Here is a 20,281-nt window from a genome sequence, read left to right as displayed (position 1 = left end):
TGCAATTAAGAAGCCAGGATCCTAGATTATGTTTTCCAAAATCAAAAGTCAAGACCGTATTCATTGTTGGACACTTATGACAACCACAGCGCGATTTATTTGTTATCACCTCACACAAACAAAATATTCAAGTGACCAGACCTCTTACACTTAATAATCGTCACATTAGGTAGGTCAAAAACTTCCAGTCTTTAAAATGTTCACAATACGCGTTAAATGTTCAAAACCGAATACAATTACACTTTTTTGGTACCGACCGGAAAAGTTAAGCTTCTGTTTCAAGTATTATCATATCATATTCCGGCACCGACTCGCCGCACTTTTGTTCCATGAGAATCTGACCGAGAACTAACTGAGAACTGCACCAGCTCGGACCTTATATAAACGAGTGATTGAATATTTGACTATTTCTGTTAATATATTATAGTTTATAATTTTCCAGGGTTAAAATGATCCTTTATAATTGGTTTTGAAGTTAACTATTGAGTTTTATTACTCAAATAACATGAGTGAGCTGTATCAATTTAAATAACGCAGAACTAACTTATGCATCCGCAGTGGGAATTCCAGACTTATAACCAGGGCAGCCCTCCTGAACAATAATTTTTACTTACTCAAATTTACTTAATTCTTAATTAATGCACTTACAAAGTTGGGACTGGAGTCATTTTACGTAGAAAAAATATAGGTAGCAAAAGTATAAAAACAGATCTCGGAATTATTCAGTACAGGGCTCTTACAAAATGATTGAAGCGATCTCATAAATTCACTGTAGCTCCATTCATTGACATATGGTCACGACACACTACAGATACGTAGAAAAACTCATAAAGTTTTGTTCGGCTGAAGCCGCACTTCAGGTTTCTGCCGCCAGAGCGCTCGAAAGCGCAGTGAGACAAAATGGCGACAGGAGCCCAGAAAGCGTATGCCGTGCTTGAAATGCGGTCACATCAGTCAGTCATAACAGTGCAACGACACTTCAGGACGAAGTTCAACAAATATCCACCAACTGCTAACTCCATTCGGCGATGGTATGCGCAGTTTAAAGCTTCTGGATGCCTCTGTAAGGGGAAATCAACGGGTCGGCCTGCAGTGAGCGAAGAAACGGTTGAACGAGTGCGGGCAAGTTTCAGGCGCAGCCCGCGGAAGTCGACGAATAAAGCAAGCAGGGAGCTAAACGTACCACAGCCGACGGTTTGGAAGATCTTACGGAAAAGGCTAAAGCTGAAGCCTTACCGTTTACAATTGCTACAATCCCTGACACCCGATGACATAGTCAAACGCTTTGAATTTTCGGCGCGGTTGCAACAGCTCATGGAAGAGGATGCGTTCAGTGCGAAACTTGTTTTCAGTGATGAAGCAACATTTTTTCTTAATGGTGAAGTGAACAGACACAATGTGCGAATCTGGGCAGTAGAGAATCCTCACGCATTCATGCAGCAAATTCGCAATTCACCAAAAGTTAACGTGTTTTGTGCAATCTCACGGTTTAAAGTTTACGGCCCCTTTTTCTTCTGCAAAAAAAACGTTACAGGACACGTGTATCTGGACATGCTGGAAAATTGGCTCATGCCACAACTGGAGACCGGCAGCGCCGACTTCATCTTTCAACAGGATGGTGCTCCACCACACTTCCATCATGATGTTCGGCATTTCTTAAACAGGAGATTGGAAAACCGATGGATCGGTCGTGGTGGAGATCATGATCATGTCATGGCCTCCGCGCTCTCCCGACTTAACCCAATGTGAATTCTTTCTGTGGGGTTATGTGAAAGATTCAGTGTTTAAACCTCCTCCACCAAGAAACGTGCCAGAACTGCGAGCTCGCATCAACAATGCTTTCGAACTCATCGATGGGGACATGCTGCGCCGAGTGTGGGAGGAACTTGATTATCAGCTTGATGTCTGCCGAATCACTAAAGGGGCACATATCGAACATTTGTGAATGCCTAAAAAAACTTTTTGAGTTTTTGTATGTGTGTGCAAAGCATTGTGAAAATATCTCAAATAATAAAGTTATTGTAGAGCTGTGAAATCGCTTCAATCATTTGTAATAACCCTGTAGTTTGGTCACAATTGGCACTGAAAGCAATACAGGCTACAGATCTCAAGTCTTACTATCTGTTTAACTAATAGACTTCAGATTAATTTAAAAGCTTTGCTGGAATCAGTAAAATTTAGGCTTTCTTTTGGATACAGTCTTATAGCTGAATTCGATCTATTACCTCACTCGAATTTTACTTAATATGTATTGCACAATATACGTCATTGCCCATAACTTTTAATAGGATGCATTTTGAATAAAAGTAATTAGCTCGTTACTTTCGGAATAGACATTAGAATGTACTGAAATAATACATTTTACCAGGGGAATTTTATTTAAACTGTTTCTGAATTCTGTGCTATGGGGCTGAAGGCCACAGAATCTGTAGTCGGAATCTGAGTAGTGAAAATGAAAAAAAAGAAAAGTTCATTGCTTAACTAAGTTACTGAAGGAGTGTAAAACCAAAACAGGATAGCAGTGGGCAACCCTGCTTCGTTACATAGTTGCTGTACAAATTGTAAATAGCCCTTCGCTCCCTGTATTTTACCCCTGCCACCTTTAGAATTTGAAAGAGAGTATTCCAGTCAACATTGTCAAAATCTTTCTCCAAGTCTACAAATGCTAGAAACGTAGGTTTGCCTTTCTTTAATCTAGCTTCTAAGATAAGTCGTACGGTCAGTATTGCCTCACGTGTTCCAATATTTCTACGAAATTCAAACTGGTCTTCCCCGAGGTCGGCTTCTACCAGTTTTTCCATTCGTCTGTAAAGAATACGCGTTAGTATTTTGCAGCCGTGACTTATTAAACTGATAGTTCAGTTATTTTCACATCTGTCAACACCTGCTTTCTTTGGGACTGGAATCATTATATTCTTCTTGAAGTCTGAGGGTATTTCGCCTGTCTCATACATCTTGCTCACCAGATGGTAGACTTTTGTCAGGACTGGCTCTCCCAAGGCTGTCAGTAGTTCTAATGGAATGTTGTCTACTCCCGGGGCCTTGTTTCGACTCAGGTCTTTCAGTGCTCTGTCAAACTCTTCACACAGTATCATATCTCCCATTTCATCTTTATCTACATCCTCTTCTATTTCCATAATATTGTCCGCAAGTACATCGCCCTTGTATAGACCCTCTATATACTCCTTCCACCTTTCTGCTTTCCCTTCTTTGCTTAGAACTGGATTTCCATCTAAGCTCTTGATATTCATACAAGTGGTTGTCTTTTCTCCAAAGGTCTCTTTAATTTTCCTGTAGGCAGTATCTATCTTACCCCTAGTGGGACAAGACTCTACATCCTTACATTTGTCCTCTAGCCATCCCTGCTTAGCCATTTTGCTCTTCCTTTCATCAATTAAATTCGGTATATGTTCTGTCACCCAAGGATTTCTACTAGCCCTCGTCCTTTTACCTACTTGATCCTTTGCTGCCTTCACTACTTCATCCCTCAAAGCTACCCATTCTTCTTATACTGTATTTCTTTCCCCCATTCCTCTCAACTGTTCCCTTATGCTCTCCCTGAAACTCTGTACAACCTCTGGTTTAGTCAGTGTATTGTTTCCAATAGTTTTATTCCGTTCATGCAAGCATTCGGGTGTGGGTCTCTCTCTTCCAGCCAGCGCGGACAGGGATACCTGCAGTCGGCGTGCGTACTTCGTGACCGCGAGTTTGCGTGATCGTCAGGATTTTTTTTTTTTTCATCAGATATGTTTAGTGTAAGTGTTGTGGTGGAGGTGGGCGCATACAAGACACCGTATATACGAGGGATGGAACTTAAATAGTGGCAACTATTTATTCACAACCGATACAAAAGTGTTATATGTTTGCACCTGTTACTGTCCTTCAAAGTAGTCACTAGCGTTGTGTAGAACCCGTCGCCAGCGATGTGGAAGGCGTAGTATACCATTAGCAGAGTGTAAGAGGTCCATGGCTAAAGAATTTATTGCTAGCGCACTCGAGCAGATGTAACTTCGATGGATTCCTCATGCGCTGCCTGCGATATGTAAGCTACAATAGAATCGCAGACCAGGGAGCAGTGTCGGCAGCAGTAGGAGTCGTAGCTCGCAGTCGTGCGGTTGGGTCAGGTCGCTCTTAGAGAGCAGTTGTCGAGTTGTATACTTCACAGAGAGCACTTGTGTCCTGTATGGAATTACCAACGCCGGTCGTGGAGATCGATGGCAGTGCCTAAGCGATGTAGCATAAGGTAAAAGCAAAATATTTTATTATTTATTGCCGCGCGCATATGTTAATTGCTGCAACTGATTTTTGAACTATTGTTATATCAAAATCTTAAGTAAAAGTTTTCAAAAAAAATCTTTGAATAATAATCTTTCTTATAAAGATAACTTTTGACAGTCATTCATCTGAATTTAAATTTTTTACTAATTTCACCCATCCATAGTCATGCCAATTATCGTACATAAAATCAGTTGATTTTTCATACATAACAAAATCTAGCGTCCAGCGTTGCACTCGGCTGTGCCACAAAAATTTCTTACAGGAGCAGATATATACGCGTTATCCGGCGACATCACTGAGGTAAGAATTTTCAGTTTATTCAGAATGACTTTTGAGGGCCATGACGCAGCACTGCTGACGTCCAGGTTTACCAGTTTAGATCCACAGTCAGTTAATTATTGAAAGGTTATATATGAGTCACATTTGTATTGAGAGGTTAGTCACATTTTTATTGCGAGGATACGGAATTTATCTGTTGGGAGGTTACAAGAGCCTCTTCTGTTGATGGTGCGAATGAAGCGGTCTACTGCCTGTCGAATCTTTGGAACAGTTCTGAAGCGAACGCCACGAAGTCATTCCTTCATCTTTGGAATGAAATAAGAGTCACAAGGACTTAAGTCCGGGGAGTATGGTGGATGGTGCAGTACTTCCCAGTCCCATCGACCGAACAGAGCAGCCACAGCTTGTGCTATACTCGCCCGCGCATTGTCGTGCAAAATGATGGGTGGGTTGCGCAGAAAGTGTCGCCGCTTCTTTCGCAAAGCTAGTCGCAGGCGATGTCCAAAAACGACCAGTAAAACTGTGCATTGATGGTCTGCCGTGGAGGAACGTAATGCAGGATAACACCACAGTCGTACACGAGAATAACCATAACTTTAGACCGCTCCATTCGCAGCATCAACAGAACAGGTTCTGCTAACGGTATACTACGCCTTCCACATCGCAGGCAACGGGTTCTACACAACGCTGGTGACTACTTTGAAGGACAGTAACAGGTGCAAACATGTAACTCCTTTGTAACGGTTGTGAATAAATAGTTGCCACTATTTAAGTTCCAACCCTCGTATTTGGCGTTACGATCTATTTGCGACGGAAATTTCATTACTTGATTTGCGTAATATTTGCGTGTGATACTCAAACGTTGAAAATATGTTTTATTATGAAGAAGGATCATCGTGAAGTGGAAGTGAGTGTTTTAAGCGATCTATTTAACTCCTGCAAATTGCTAAACAATTAATTTGACAGGGTAGTGCAAATGGATTGTTTCATTCTACTGATATCAAAGCTGCGTCAGCGTAACCTTCGTGTCCAGCATTAGGCAACAGGAATACAGTATTCTGAGGAGAGATGAACACCTCCATCTTCGTGTTTGGAGACGTAGGTTCAAACAGACCAGCAGGAAGTGACCTCTGGAGAGACATAGAGACGTGAAGCGAGTCTGGAATTTGCCGATCAACAAAATGCCGCCGCTTGATGCTTTGATTAGGGGATGCGAGATTAAAGGAGGTCGATATCCGGTCCATGGTCGGTTTAGTAACGTGATCTGTAATTAGAACATTGGGCTGTTTTGACCTTTGTGGCGGCGCCCTGACGATACACACACACACGGGAGATCTCAAACGGTGGCTATTGTACCACACTTCGTTCCATTCATGATATATAGATCCCTTTTGCAGGGTTTAACTGTCAGTGCAATAAGTGTGAATGTTTCTCGAGCTGTACAAAATAGTTTGCCGATGAAATTCTCGTAATTTGTCCGTCTGCAGAAAGCGACAATGAGTTTCGAAATACGAGGTCCGACAATAAAGTAATGAGCCTGATGTGAAAAAAATGTTGCTTACCGTTTTAGTCAAGTTTAGTGTTGTCTCCTTCAAATAGTTCTCTTCTGACTGCACTCACTTTTTCCAGCACTTCTGCCATTGATTGTAACATTTCTGGAACTCATCTTCTGTAATATCCTCCAAGACCCTCGTCACAGCTTTTTGGACATCTTGTGTTGTTTGAAAATGGTGTCCCTTCACCACCGTTTTGACTCTTGGAAATTGAAAAAAGTCGCACGGATCGGTATCTGCTGAATAATGTGGCTATGGTGGTACTGAAATTTGTTTTGAGGTTAAAAATTGCTGTACTGACAGAGCAGTATGGGATGGCGCATTATCGTGATGCAGAATCCAATTGTCAGCAATGTTGGCACGAACACGAAGCACTCTTTTACAAAGTCTTTCTAAAATTTCTTTGTAGTAATATTGGTTAAGTGTTTGTCCAGGAGGCACCCACTCTTTATCAACAATTCTCTTGGAATCAAAGAAGCACACAAGCACGCATTTCACTTTTGACTTTGGTCTGGATGATCCCTTTGAGCACCATTGCGAACTTTGGCGTTTTGTCTCTGGATCGTACTGAAAAAACCAACTTTCATCACCAATGATAACACGGCTCAACAATTCTGGATTGATTTCCGTTTGCTCTAACAGATCGGCTGCCACATTTTTCCCTGAGGAGAGACACAAACACATGTTAACTTATTAGAGCACAACTCACGGCTGAGCAGTTGCATCGATGTGCCGCTTGGACTAGAAGCAGCTTATAGACAAAGGTGAAAGATACTGTGCCTACGAAAGCCTGCATGGTTGACTCATCTTGCAAAGAAAATCAGTCTCATTACTTTAATGTCGCACCTCGTATGTCATGAACTTTCACATATGTCATTGTTCTGATATTCCCGTCTGTGTTTAGATACCAGTATGCTTCGAAAAGTTAGGAAAATGAAAAATAAGAGCCTTAACATCCCTAACTCCAGCAGAAAATATAAAATAAGCCCACTCAGCGTTTCCATACTCAATCAGAATAAAAAAGCGCCACAATTGTTTGAATATTCCTTATTGCCTTGTCACCCACAAACTGTTTAAGTAAAGAGTATTCCATACATTGCAGTCAATTTCCCGACAAATTCTCTAACTAAATCAATAAACTATATTACATACACCACCTTGTATCTCAAAAATTGTTTAAATAAACAATATTCGACACATCGTCTAAATTGTTTAAACAATATTCCGTACACTGCAATCGATTTCCCTCCAAATGGCCGATCAGCTGAGTTTTTTTCCGCCAATTTCCGGAAGGGGGAGGGCTGGGAGTTTTCCCAGAGGGTGGATTTAATTAATTGATCGATTTAATTAATTAGTCAATCAAATTGGTATCAAAAGTGTGCTTGTATCAGCGATAGGTGTTCCCAGAGGGATGGGGAAGGAGGAGGTGGAGGGGGAGGAGGAGGATGGGGAGAGGTGGGGGAGCAGTTAAGGACCTCTCAATCAAAAGGAAGGATTATCTCCAGGGTGTCATAACCTGTTCATCAAAAGGATGGATTATCCCCAGGATGTCTTAATCCTCTTAGCAGAACAATAGGTTAAGGACCTATCAATCAAATGAGAATAATAGGTTTATCCCTGATATAGGCAACCCGCAATGTGTGCTGAAAACGGCCTTGCCCTACTGCTCGCGGTTTATGACACTATCGCTCATACTACAGTTTGAACCTAAATTCAGTATCGAAGTAATTTTTACAAATGGCTAAAGGCTGTAACCACAAATATCTGAATGTCTTTATTTGATATTTAACTCTGACAAATTGTACCAGAAGTGACACACTTTTCATAAATTCTCATTGTGCGTAGCAATGAAATGACATACTCTCTTAGTACACAAGTTACAATACGAAAAGCCTTTAATTACCAATATGTAGTTTTCTGTCAGTTCAATGTAAAAAATCGTACTATAAACCTTTTTACAAATGGCTAAAGGCTGTAACCACAAATATCTGAATGTCTTTATTTGATATTTAACTCTGACAAATTGTACCAGAAGTGACACACTTTTCATAAATTCTCATTGTGCGTAGCAATGAAATGACATACTCTCTTAGTACACAAGTTACAATACGAAAAGCCTTTAATTACCAATATGTAGTTTTCTGTCAGTTCAATGTAAAAAATCGTACTATAAACCTTTTTACAAATGGCTAAAGGCTGTAACCACAAATATCTGAATGTCTTTATTTGATATTTAACTCTGACAAATTGTACCAGAAGTGACACACTTTTCATAAATTCTCATTGTGCGTAGCAATGAAATGACATACTCTCTCAGTACACAAGTTACAATACGAAAAGCCTTTAATTACCAATATGTAGTTTTCTGTCAGTTCAATGTAAAAAATCGTACTATAAACCTTTGATTTTCATGAGATCCTCAATGTGCTTGTGCTTTGAAATAGCTTATATTGATTCTATGTCTGCTACAGTATAAAAACCAACAAACATGGAGTACAACTCCATATTATAACTTCATACAATATAGCGTCTCCTAAGTTCTGCTTGTGGCCTAAAACCAATGTTGTATCTCACTGGCCACAGTTCTCTCCATGAGGCTTGGCAGATTCTTCCTTTGACGCCTCATAATGTAGTGGAATAATTAGTTGCACACTGTGACGTCACCAGCTCCTCGTCATTGCCAATGAGGTATATGAGCCCCATGGCGTGCGTCACAGCACGTGACACTACAGGTCTTATGAGTGCCAGTGGCCGTCTCCTGATGGGAGTGAGTTACTATTTCAGATGAGTTTAATAATTCTTAAGTCCATGTTTAAATACCTGCGAGTTCTCGGTAATATACGACAAACTTAAGACATTTCTTTCATTGACATATTGATTTCCTGTGGGCCCTGCACAGAGCCGAGTGTTCAAGAAGTATGGAAGGCAAGGCGACCAGTGTGACATTACAAGCTCGGTGCGGGGCCCGTATTTCTCGTGGGCCCTGCGTCCTGTGAGAAGACGGGCTAACGAACATTTTCCTTAACCTATTTCAGGAATCCACAGGGCAGCTAAATCTGGGTGGTCGGTTAAGGATTTCAATTGTCATCGTCCCATATACGTGTCCAGTGTCTGACCACTGTGTCAATAAACGTGATGTAGATCGTTCTGCCAGTGGAATAGAAGAACGTGTGACTCGTTGTTTATGTGATGTAATAAACTGATTTAAATCTAGGTACTTGCTGCCATTGTGGGGTAATAGCACAGTTCACTATAAAATTTCGTGCCTGATTTCTGTAGCACAGACCTAAACATCATGTTTCAGCATCCTTCTGGAAACTTGACCCAGTGCATATCTGAAGTACTTAAAAAATGCTGTCTGTTCCAATCCAATGCATGGTAATTAATACGTAACACACTATCTGTTAATTTAAAGATGGCTGATTTTAAACGCAAGCTGACCCAGACATTCTAAGATTGTGATCTGGTACTTTTTCAATTTTTATCTCTTCTTAGGGAAACGCAGTGACGGTTCACGCGTTCTTTGTCATATCCTTCACAAAATTTTAAAAATATAATTTCAAGCTTAAATAGGTTTTATCACTTGGTAACGTTTTTCATCTGTCGATGTAGCGATATTGCTTTCATCTTCCTTCGATAACTTAGTGATCTAAAGCTTTAAGCCCCAAAATTAGAAAGAGGACCTCAGATGTGCAGGGAAAAAATTCTGAGTCGTATTAATTTAGCGGTTCTCACTTTGTTGTACGGTGTACGATATTTATTGTCATCTCCATAATTGTAACGTGCATAGGAGATCATATTTATATGTGTCAACAATATAGGAAGTAACTGATTGTGTCGTGAATGTAGAGATGTACGCGTTGCAACTAGCGCTGTGGACCAGTGTCGCATCTACCGAGAGTCCTTAAAATATAGGTGATAAATACTATAAATCATCTTGCAGTGGCACCCTCTGAACGTGGTCTACGTATTTCAATTGAGAAGTGAGTGTTCAACGTCTTGTTTGTATACATCTGCGCCAGACGTCCCTTGAATGTTGTGCCGAAAGGACAAACCCTGTTTCGTCACCACCACTTTTATCTAATATGTCCTTATTTGGTTGTGTGTTTGGAGATTTGTGCAATATCTTGTGTACGATTTCGAGTCTCGATGTAGCACATATTTTCAATCTGCCGGAGTTCTGAAAAATATCTTACACAACTTGACTGAGCAGAAACACACATATCAGATTAACCGCATTATCTTTGTTCTGTATTGTATTGCAGTTAAATCTAATCAAATCACTGCAAAAATGATTTAGCTCAGGATTATTTTTCAAATTATATGTGTGAGGAATACCTGAAACGTCTCAGCAGCAGATGTTCCGGGCACGACTTGTATCTCGTAGCCAGAAGCGTACGCCTCCTCCAGATTTGTGAAAGGCAGAGATCTGTTCGAATTGGCCAGGTGAGAGACAACTCTGGCGCAGTAAGCGGCGTTGAGGATTACGGCTGTGACGAAAGCCGACATGTAGACGAGGCGAAGAGACCACCGTTCCAGGTGCACGTTGTAACCTGCGACAGACAAGTGGTAACTGTATTCGCATCACCAAGAAGAACGTATTACGACAAGAAAGAAGCAACTGGAGCTGCACCTTTATCGAATACACAAGAAATACGAGGTGCGACAATAAAGTAATGAGACTGATGTGAAAAAAAAAGTTGCTTATCGTTTTAGTCAAGTTTAGTGTTGTCTCCTTCAAAGTAGCTCCCTTCTGATTGCACACACTTTTTCCAGCGCTTGTGCCATTGATGGTACAATTTCTGCAACTCATCTTCTGTAACATCCTCCAAAATCCTCGTCATAGCGTTTTGGACATCTTGTGTTGTTTGAAAATGGTGTCCCTTGACCGCCGTTTTGATTCTTGGAAATAGAAAAAAGTCGCATGGAGCGATATCTGGTGAATAAGGTGGCTGTGGTAGTACTGAAATTTGTTTTGATGTTAAAAATTGCTGTACTGACAGAGCAGTATGGGATGGCGCATTATCATGATGCAGAATCCAATTATCAGCAATGTTGGCACAGACACGAAGAACTCTTTTATGAAGTCTTTTTAAAATTTCTTTGTAGTAATATTGGTTAACTGTTTGACCAGGAGGCACCCACTCTTTATCAACAATTCCCTTGGAATCAAAGAAGCACGCAATCAGGCATTTCACTTTTGACTTTGACATGCGAGCTTTTTTTTGGTCTGGGTTATTCCTTTGAGCACCATTGCGAACTTTGGCGTTTTGTCTCTGGATCGTACTGACAAAAAACCAACTTTCATCACCAATGATAACACGGCTCAACAATTCTGGATTGATTTCCGTTTGCTCTAACAGATCGGCTGCCACATTTTTCCGTGTTTCTCGTTGTTGTGGTGTGAGGTTTTTGGGGACCATTTTTGCGCAAATCTTTCTCATACCACGATCTTCAGTTATTATTAGACAGTTGATGATCAGTTCTTCTGCAATCATTTTCACGGATAATCTTCGATCAGATCGTACGAGTTCATGCACCCTGGCCAAGTTGACATCTGTCCGTGAGGTTGATGGTCGTCCACTGCGGTCTTCATCTTCAACATTCGTTCTGCCTTCATTAAACATTTTATAATAACGAAAAACTTGAGCTCTTGACATAACCTCCTCTCGAAAAGCCTTCTGAAGCTTACCGTAAGTTGTCGTCATGTTTTCACAGAATTTAATGCAAAAAGAAGTGGCATACCGTTGCGCAATATTATGCGGTTCCATTTCCGTGACAAGAGACACAAACACGTGTTAACTTATTACATCACAACTCACGACTGAGCAGTTGTATCGATGTGCCGCTTGGACTAGAAGCAGCTTATAGACCAAGGTCAAAGATATTGTACCTACGCAAGCCTGCAGGGTTGCCACATCTTGCAAAGAAAATCAGTCTCCTTACTTTATTGGCGCACCTCGTACAGTATCTACACTACCTAATCAAAAGTATCCGAACACCTCTAGGTAATGCAGAATTGGCCACTAAATGTGATGAGAGGCAGTCCCGCCAGTATAAAAGGAGGCGGCGACTGTGCAAGTAGTGCAGCGATAACAGCAGAATGGGTCGGTCAGGAGAGCTTAGCAACTTCGAACATTCGAATGTGGACTAGTCACTGGGTGTCGCCTGGGTAACGAATACATCAAGTACATTTCAGCCTACCTGCAGTTCTGCAAGTCGATTCCTATGACATGATTGCGAAGTGGAAACGCGAAGAAACAACCACAGCTAAACCCAAACCAGGAAAACCTTATGTGGGACAGCAGTGTGGTGGGCAGTTTTAAGAAATTGCATGAAATCAATCGCTCGTGAGTTCCAAAGTGCCACCAACAGTTCAACTAGCGTGATGTGTGTAGGGCTTTAAAAAGAACTGGGCAGATCGGTCGAGCAGCTCCTTATAAGCCACACATTTCTGTAATCAATCCTGAGCGAAGCTGAGGTGGAGCAAAGAGCGACCCTGTTTGACAGTGGATGGCTGGATCCCTGTCGCAATCCGATGGAAGGGTCTGGGTTTGGCGGAATCCTGGAGAACGTTACGTGCCATCACATGTTGTAACAACAGTGAGATACGGACAAGGTGAAGTGTGGTATGGTGGTGTTTTTCGTGGTTAGGATGTGGTCCCCTTATTGCGCTTAAAAAAGGGCTAAATGTGGAAGATGTTAACACCTTTTACCGTATTGGATATTGTGCACAGTAGAGGAACACTTCGGAGACGATGATCGTAACAGTGTGACAATGCATCCTGCCATAAATTAGCATGCGTGAGGCAACGTTTTGTGGACAATATCATTCTCGAAATGGTCTGGCCTGCCCAGAGTCCCGGCAGGAAAGCAATGGAACACCTTTGGGCAGAGTTAGAATGTCGACTTCGCTCCAGATCCCAGCGTCTAGAATGACTGCATTCTCGGATTTCGGATCTTGAAGAGTATCACAGACCTCCAGACACCTCATTGAAAGTGTTCCCAGCAGTGTCCAAGCCGACATAAAGGGGAAGGGTGTTCACTATAGGTGTCAGTTTTGATCAGATAGTGTAAATAAGCTCTTACAGAGATGAGAAGCTGGCCATGGTTCGAGATATCTGCCAGTCTGATTACTTGGGTCATTTGGTAGAATTAATTTGTTCAGAATTGTAGATAAGCCTTTCATCTAGACATGTTCGTGTGAACATCCTACGTCGGTGTGTAGCGTATGGAACTGGAACTTTATTTCAACAAAGCCTGTAACAAAAAAAATCGTCTGTTGCCTTATGGAACAAAAAAATTGTTGCCCCTTTATGAGAGCACACTGGTCGCTCAGGAACGCTATAGATGGTGCATGATTGGTACCAGTAAGTCACGTGACCCTCCACCATTGGCATAACTCGTGACAATGAAGTGATGTGTTTTCGCTAGTTGTATAGATTCAACGTAGTATGATGGATCGTGAAAGAATAGCAGAAAGGAGCTGTCGTGTCTGGAAGTACCGATGGTAGTGCCTTAAATGAAGTTGGTGGATCTTTTGATGTATTAAAGAAGACCGTCCAACGTTCCTACAAGGAACTGTGTACAGCTCGCACACATGTAATGCAACTTAAGAGAAGCAAAAATTCCCTAACCGACAGGGACCAGAGACTCGCATCACGCCTTTCCAATAACAATTGGTTTCAAACCCGACACGAACTGCTGATTGTCAATGAACGCAGATCCACCCCAACCATTGCGGAGGCAAGTGCACATACTGGACATTTCGATTCGGATACCTCACAAAAGGCCGTTACCCATAGAGCCACTTAAAGTTGCGCGTATTCAGTGCGACAGACAACACACAAACTGGACAGTAGGTGGATGGAGGCGTGTAGTATGGCCCGACGAGTAACAATTTTGCGAATTTTCAAATGATGAAAGCTGTAGAGTGCATCGACGGTCCAATGGCATGTTTTATCCGCAGTGTGTGGACGGTACATGTTAAGCTGGGGATGGCTGTCATGTTTTGGACGTGTTTTTCTTATCATGATTTGGACTCTCGTATTCAGATTACCCCAAACATGAAGTAGGGCGGTTCAGTATTCTCAGTTACCGAGAGTTGTCCTTTTTTCTACAGGCGGCGTTCAATAAGTAATGCAACAAATTTCTTATCGGCCAGTTTCGGTTGGAAAAAGCGGAATTTGTTGCGGGACATCGTAGAATATTCCTGCTTCGGCCCCTCCAGTTTCATGAAGTTTCGATAGCTGGCGGCGCTATACTTAGCCTTCAAAATGGCGTCAGCAGTGCAGGTGCGTTCCAACAGAGAGGTGTCATAGAGTTTCTTTTGGCGGAAAACCAGAGCTTCGCAGATATTCATACGCACTTGCAGAATGTCTACGGAGACATGGCAGTGAACAAAAGCATGATGAGTGGTTGGGCGAGGTGTTTGTCATTTTCGTAACAAAATCTCGCAAACCTCTCAGATCTTTTGCACACCGGCTGGCGCACACAGATGTGACTCCTGCAATATTGGAACGTGCGGACGCACATTCGGAGTGATCGACTGTTCACAATCAAACCCTTCGCTGTTTAACTGGACGTTTCTGTTCGTACTGTTGGCACACCCGTCCACCAATTGGGGTACTCAAAGGGGCGTGCCCGCTGGGTTCCTCGCCGCTTAAGACTATAAAGAGCAACAAGGGAACATCTGTGCGGAATTGCTTGCACGTAACGAGGCTGATCGTGACGATATTTTGTCGAACACCATCACAAGCGATGAAACATGTGTTTATCACTTCGAACAAGAAACATCCACCCTACATCCCGGATCTCGTACCTTCCGACTTCCATCTATTTGTCTCAATGAAGGATGCATTCTGCTGGAAGCAGTACATGAGTGATGGGGAGGTTATTGGTGCAGCAAGACCATTAGAGTAGTACGATGCGGGCAAATAGGCCCTCCCCGCCTGGTGGCTAAGGTCGTCTCATTAAACGGGGATTATGTTGAAATATAGGGTTTTGTAGCCAAAAGAGTTGGGAAAAATGTGGTATGTTGGAATCCTGAATAAAACCATCCTGCTTTCAGGAAAAAAAATGTGTTGCATTACTCTATGTCGAGTATGCTGTGGTCACTCCCACGATGACGAATTATCAAGCGCCTTATCACACCTCGACTGGTCTGCTAAATCACTGCACCTTAATTTGGAACAGGAGGTGAAACCCAGCAGTCAACAACCCCACAATTTGCTATAAATGATTGGATCATCAGTGAATGCCTTCAGCTATATATGAATTACCCGAGAAAACTCGTCGATCTTTTCCTCGCAGAATTGAGGCCATTGTCAAGGCTACACATGATTAGTGTGGTATCTTCTGGAACTGATTAATCTTTTGTCTGGGGCGACAATAAATAACACTTTAGGGTCAGTACGAAAATTTTTACTTTTAAATCGAGTGTATTAATTCACATTAATGTGACTTGATGGTTTATATCACATTTGTGCGTGTAAACACTGCCAAAAGCCTGAAGACACACATTTTACAGGGCGATCGGCTGCGACATATGGACAAAGAGAGGCAGTGAGCATCTGGAAGGTGGATGTGGAGCCACTCGTACTCCAGTACCTTGGCCAGCTGCGCTAGGTTTCTCAGTTGGTGAACCATGGCATAAGCAGCCCAATCGAGGTGGTCCCACAGATTCTCGATTGCGTTTAAATCCGAGGAGTTTCGTGGCCAGTGGAGCGCAGTAAACTCATCCTGTTGCTCTTCGAACAATCCACATACACTGCGAGCTGCGTCACACATTGCATTGCCCTGCTGGTAAATGCCATCCTGCCAAGGAAGAACAAACTACACGTGGGGGTTGACACAGTCCCCAAGGATAGAAACGTATTCATTTTAATCCATGGTGCCTTCCAGATTGGCGAGACCATCCAGGCAGTGCCAGGAAAACTTTCCCAGAACATAACGCTCCCTGTTCCAGCCTGCTCCCTTTGCTTCCAGACGTTTCACGCCGTACACGACACCGGTCATCCGTCCGATAGAGCATAAAACGCGATTCGTCTGAAAAAAAAAACACCTGTCGCCACTCAGTGGACGTCCAGTTGCGGTACTGGCGTGCAGATCCCGGCTTTCGTCGCCGATGAACAGCTGTCAGCATGGGTGCGTGAATCAGGCGCCTGCTGTAGAGGCCCATTAGCAACGACGTTCGCTCTACAGTCGTTGAGGAGACATTGTTCGTAGGCCCTTGGCTCATCTGGACGGTCAGTCGTTTCAACAGTTTCACGTCTATTTGCCCATACACATCTCCGCAGCCGTTATTCACCCCTGTCATCTATGGCCTGTGCTGAACAACAGTTAAATCGGCACTAGTTTTGGATAGCGCCATTTTGCCATGCACGGTATTCTTTAACCATGGCAGCACGCGAACAGTTTATAAACGTTGCCGTTTCGCAAATGCTTCCACCATTGGTTCGAAAGCCCAAACATAGGCGTTTCGAAACTGCTTCCACCCTTGGCCCGATAGCCAGTGATCGTACCCTTTTGGAGGTCAGATAAATCGCTTCGTTTCACATTATGTCAAAAACTGCACTGATTTCCGTGCCCTCCCCTCCCCCCCCTTTCGCGACACACTCTATATACCCTACACTGCTAGTGCTGCCAGCAGCAGTCTGTGAGTGATACGGCACATTGATGTCGATCATAGGCGGTGGTCACAATGTGACTGGACCGTGTATACTTTTGTATTAACTACAGATAAATTCTTCATGTTCTGTATTAAGACGTATAACGTAAAAACAAGGTCTGTTGAGAAAAAAATAACTTTATTTTTTTAAAGCTCGTTATTAATTTTGCAGATCATTGGTCCTTGTCGCCTTCAAAGTACTTCCCTCCCCTAATCACACACTTTATCCAGCTGTGTTTCCACTTTGCGAAGCAGTCCTGGATAGCTTCATTTGAGATGTTCTTTAAGGTCGGTGACGAATTTGCTTTGATGTCATCAATATCTGAAACGGCGTCCTTACAGTAACGATTTTAGTTTTGGGAATAACAAGAAATCTGAAGGACCCAGGTGTGGCCAGTAAGGACGGTGCATGGAGAAAGCTGAATGTGCGGCTGCATTGTCATGGTGCAAGAACCATGAGTTGACTTGCCGCAACTCTGGTCTCTTTTTGCGGATTTTTCCAAAAAAAATGTTCAAATGTGTGTGAAATCCTATGGGACTTAACTGCTAAGGTCATCAGTCCCTACGCTTACACACTACTTGATCTAAATTATCCTAAGGACAAACCACACACCCATGCCCGAGGGAGGACTCGAACCTCCGCCGGGACCAGCCGCACAGTCCGTGACTGCAGCGCCTCAGACCGCTCGCCTAATCCCGCGCGGCGCGTATTTTTCACGTAACCGCTGCAAAACGCCTTGCTAGAATATTCGGGTACTCATTCACCTTGAGGCAAGAATCAATGCACAATTCCATGAAAGATGAAAAAACAGAAACCATCTCTTTGACACAGGATCGAGACTGACGGGTTGTCTAGGGGTGTGAGGGTCCTTTGCCAAGCCATTGTGATGACTGAACTTTTGTCTTAATGTCGTAGCCGTAAGCCCAGCTTTCGTCTCCCTCTATGATCCTTTTCATGAACGTTTCATCGCCATTTGCTAGTTGAAGAAGTTCCTGACAAATGTCCACTCGGTTTTCTTTCTGCTATCCTGCCAGCAAGCCAGGAATAAATTTTGCTGCAGCTCAAGGAATGTTCACTTTTTCAATCAAAATTTCATATTACGACACAGCTGAAAGATTAGCCTCTTCTGCAGTTTCTCTGACAGTCAATCGGCGATTTTCACGTACCAAATCGTTGATTTCCTGAATGGGTGAGTCATCTGTCGAAGTGGAAAGCCTTCCTGATTGACGATCATCTTTAATTGACTGACGACCACTTTTAAATAGTGGAAACCATTTGTAATACTCCATATGACCTCCGTAAGCCTCATTCAAAAGCGGGAACGTTTCTGTAAAAGTTTTCCCTATAGCTGAGTCGGCGTAAGTTGACCCCTGACAGGTGCGGTGGGCTGACAGCTCTGTAGCCGGCTACTGTTTTCGCCTGCAGCCGTTAGCGCTTAATAGCTGAAAGCTGGCGTCGGCGCTGCGAGCTGTCAGGGAACTTCTTACAGCGTCTCGACTTTTGCGATGTTTTGTTCAGACAGAAAGAGTACATTTCAAAACTCTCCAGGAAAACTTAAACACTTTCCAATCAAAAATATCACGAAAACCACACAAGATATCAACTCTCCAAGAAAACGTCCTTATAAAGAAGATAATGCGCAAGACAACCTTCTCGCCGCATATCTCTAAATAGCTACAGTGGGGCGTAATTTAGAATGTTCGTTATTTTCTGAACAGACCTCGTATTTCAGTAGTATGTGTAGGATCACATTGTGAAAACACTGCAAGATTATAGTGAGGTTAAAATTTCTGTATTGCTAATAAACCATGTTTTGTAGGGAGGAGCAGGGAGAAACTTTACGCTTGTTGGTAGCTCGCATGGAGACGAACGTTGAAGTAAACTGCTGCGCTGGATAAGCATTACTGGTGCGAATTTTCTAAAAGCAAACATTTATTGGACGTAAGTCTTACTAGAATCTGATTTTGAAATTTTGCTGTTATTGTGTTTAACTGTGTCTAAGCTTCATATAAATCTAAATGAGAGTGAAATACAAACTAACACAGAATTAGAAGTAAAAACGTTTATACCCATTCAATCTAGAAATCGACCTCGTCAACTAAAGTGAGCTTCTGGGAAATGAAAATTATTTATGATATTATAAGGTATGATCGGTGACCCTTACAACAGACCTGTATGTTTAGTGTTTCTATATTATCCTTCGTTCTTTATCGCAAAACTCGCTACTTATATCTCATACACATTCCAGAAGTTTCTAATTCCTTCCGTAATATATAGTGTCCAGTTTCTCAGACCTCCTTTCTTCATGTGTTTGTTTTCCAAAAAATGGCTTTTATTAGTGTTTTTCTTATAGTGTTTTCAGTATGTTGCGGTTTATGGTGTACACCTCTTGCCTCCAAACAATCGAACCAAATTTATTCATTCCACTGGGGTAAAGGGCCTATAGGTTTCATGTGCATCTCCCCTGAAACAACTTTAAATGTTACCTCACTTCTTCTTACACTTTTAATAAGTTCCAATTTTTTCGGCTTTTATGTATTTAAATACACTCCTGGAAATTGAAATAAGAACACCGTGAATTCATTGTTCCAGGAAGGGGAAACTTTATTGACACATTCCTGGGGTCAGATACATCACATGATCACACTGACAGAACCACAGGCACATAGACACAGGCAACAGAGCATGCACAATGTCGGCACTAGTACAGTGTATATCCACCTTTCGCAGCAATGCAGGCTGCTATTCTCCCATGGAGACGATCGTAGAGATGCTGGATGTAGTCCTGTGGAACGGCTTGCCATGCCATTTCCACCTGGCGCCTCAGTTGGACCAGCGTTCGTGCTGGACGTGCAGACCGCGTGAGACGACGCTTCATCCAGTCCCAAACATGCTCAATGGGGGACAGATCCGGAGATCTTGCTGGCCAGGGTAGTTGACTTACACCTTCTAGAGCACGTTGGGTGGCACGGGATACATGCGGACGTGCATTGTCCTGTTGGAACAGCAAGTTCCATTGCCGGTCTAGGAATGGTAGAACGATGGGTTCGATGACGGTTTGGATGTACCGTGCACTATTCAGTGTCCCCTCGACGATCACCAGTGGTGTACGGCCAGTGTAGGAGATCGCTCCCCACACCATGATGCCGGGTGTTGGCCCTGTGTGCCTCGGTCGTATGCAGTCCTGATTGTGGCGCTTACCTGCATGGCGCCAAACACGCATACGACCATAATTGGCACCAAGGCAGAAGCGACTCTCATCGCTGAAGACGACACGTCTCCATTCGGCCCTCCATTCACGCCTGTCGCGACACCACTGGAGGCGGGCTGCACGATGTTGGGGCGTGAGCGGAAGACGGCCTAACGGTGTGCGGGACCGTAGCCCAGCTTCATGGAGACGGTTGCGAATGGTCCTCGCCGATACCCCAGGAGCAACAGTGTCCCTAATTTGCTGGGAAGTGGCGGTGCGGTCCCCTACGGCACTGCGTAGGATCCTACGGT

The 20,281-nt window shown here is 43.0% G+C and overlaps 1 protein-coding gene across 1 annotated transcript in view; it reads right to left on the bottom strand.

Annotated features, from left to right (window-relative positions):
- LOC124709128 overlaps positions 1-20,281 on the bottom strand; it is a 65,402-nt gene that overhangs the window by 20,855 nt on the left and 24,266 nt on the right. The window contains exon 2 of the mRNA XM_047240789.1: positions 10,449-10,663. Within this exon, the coding sequence (XP_047096745.1) occupies positions 10,449-10,663 (215 nt within the window). The remainder of the gene's footprint in view (positions 1-10,448; positions 10,664-20,281) is intronic.

The sequence above is a fragment of the Schistocerca piceifrons genome, chromosome 7 (genome assembly GCF_021461385.2).
Source record: "Schistocerca piceifrons isolate TAMUIC-IGC-003096 chromosome 7, iqSchPice1.1, whole genome shotgun sequence".
NCBI lineage: Eukaryota > Metazoa > Arthropoda > Insecta > Orthoptera > Acrididae > Schistocerca > Schistocerca piceifrons.
Note: the sequence above shows the minus strand (reverse complement) of the source record. Positions and strands in the feature narration are given on the sequence as shown.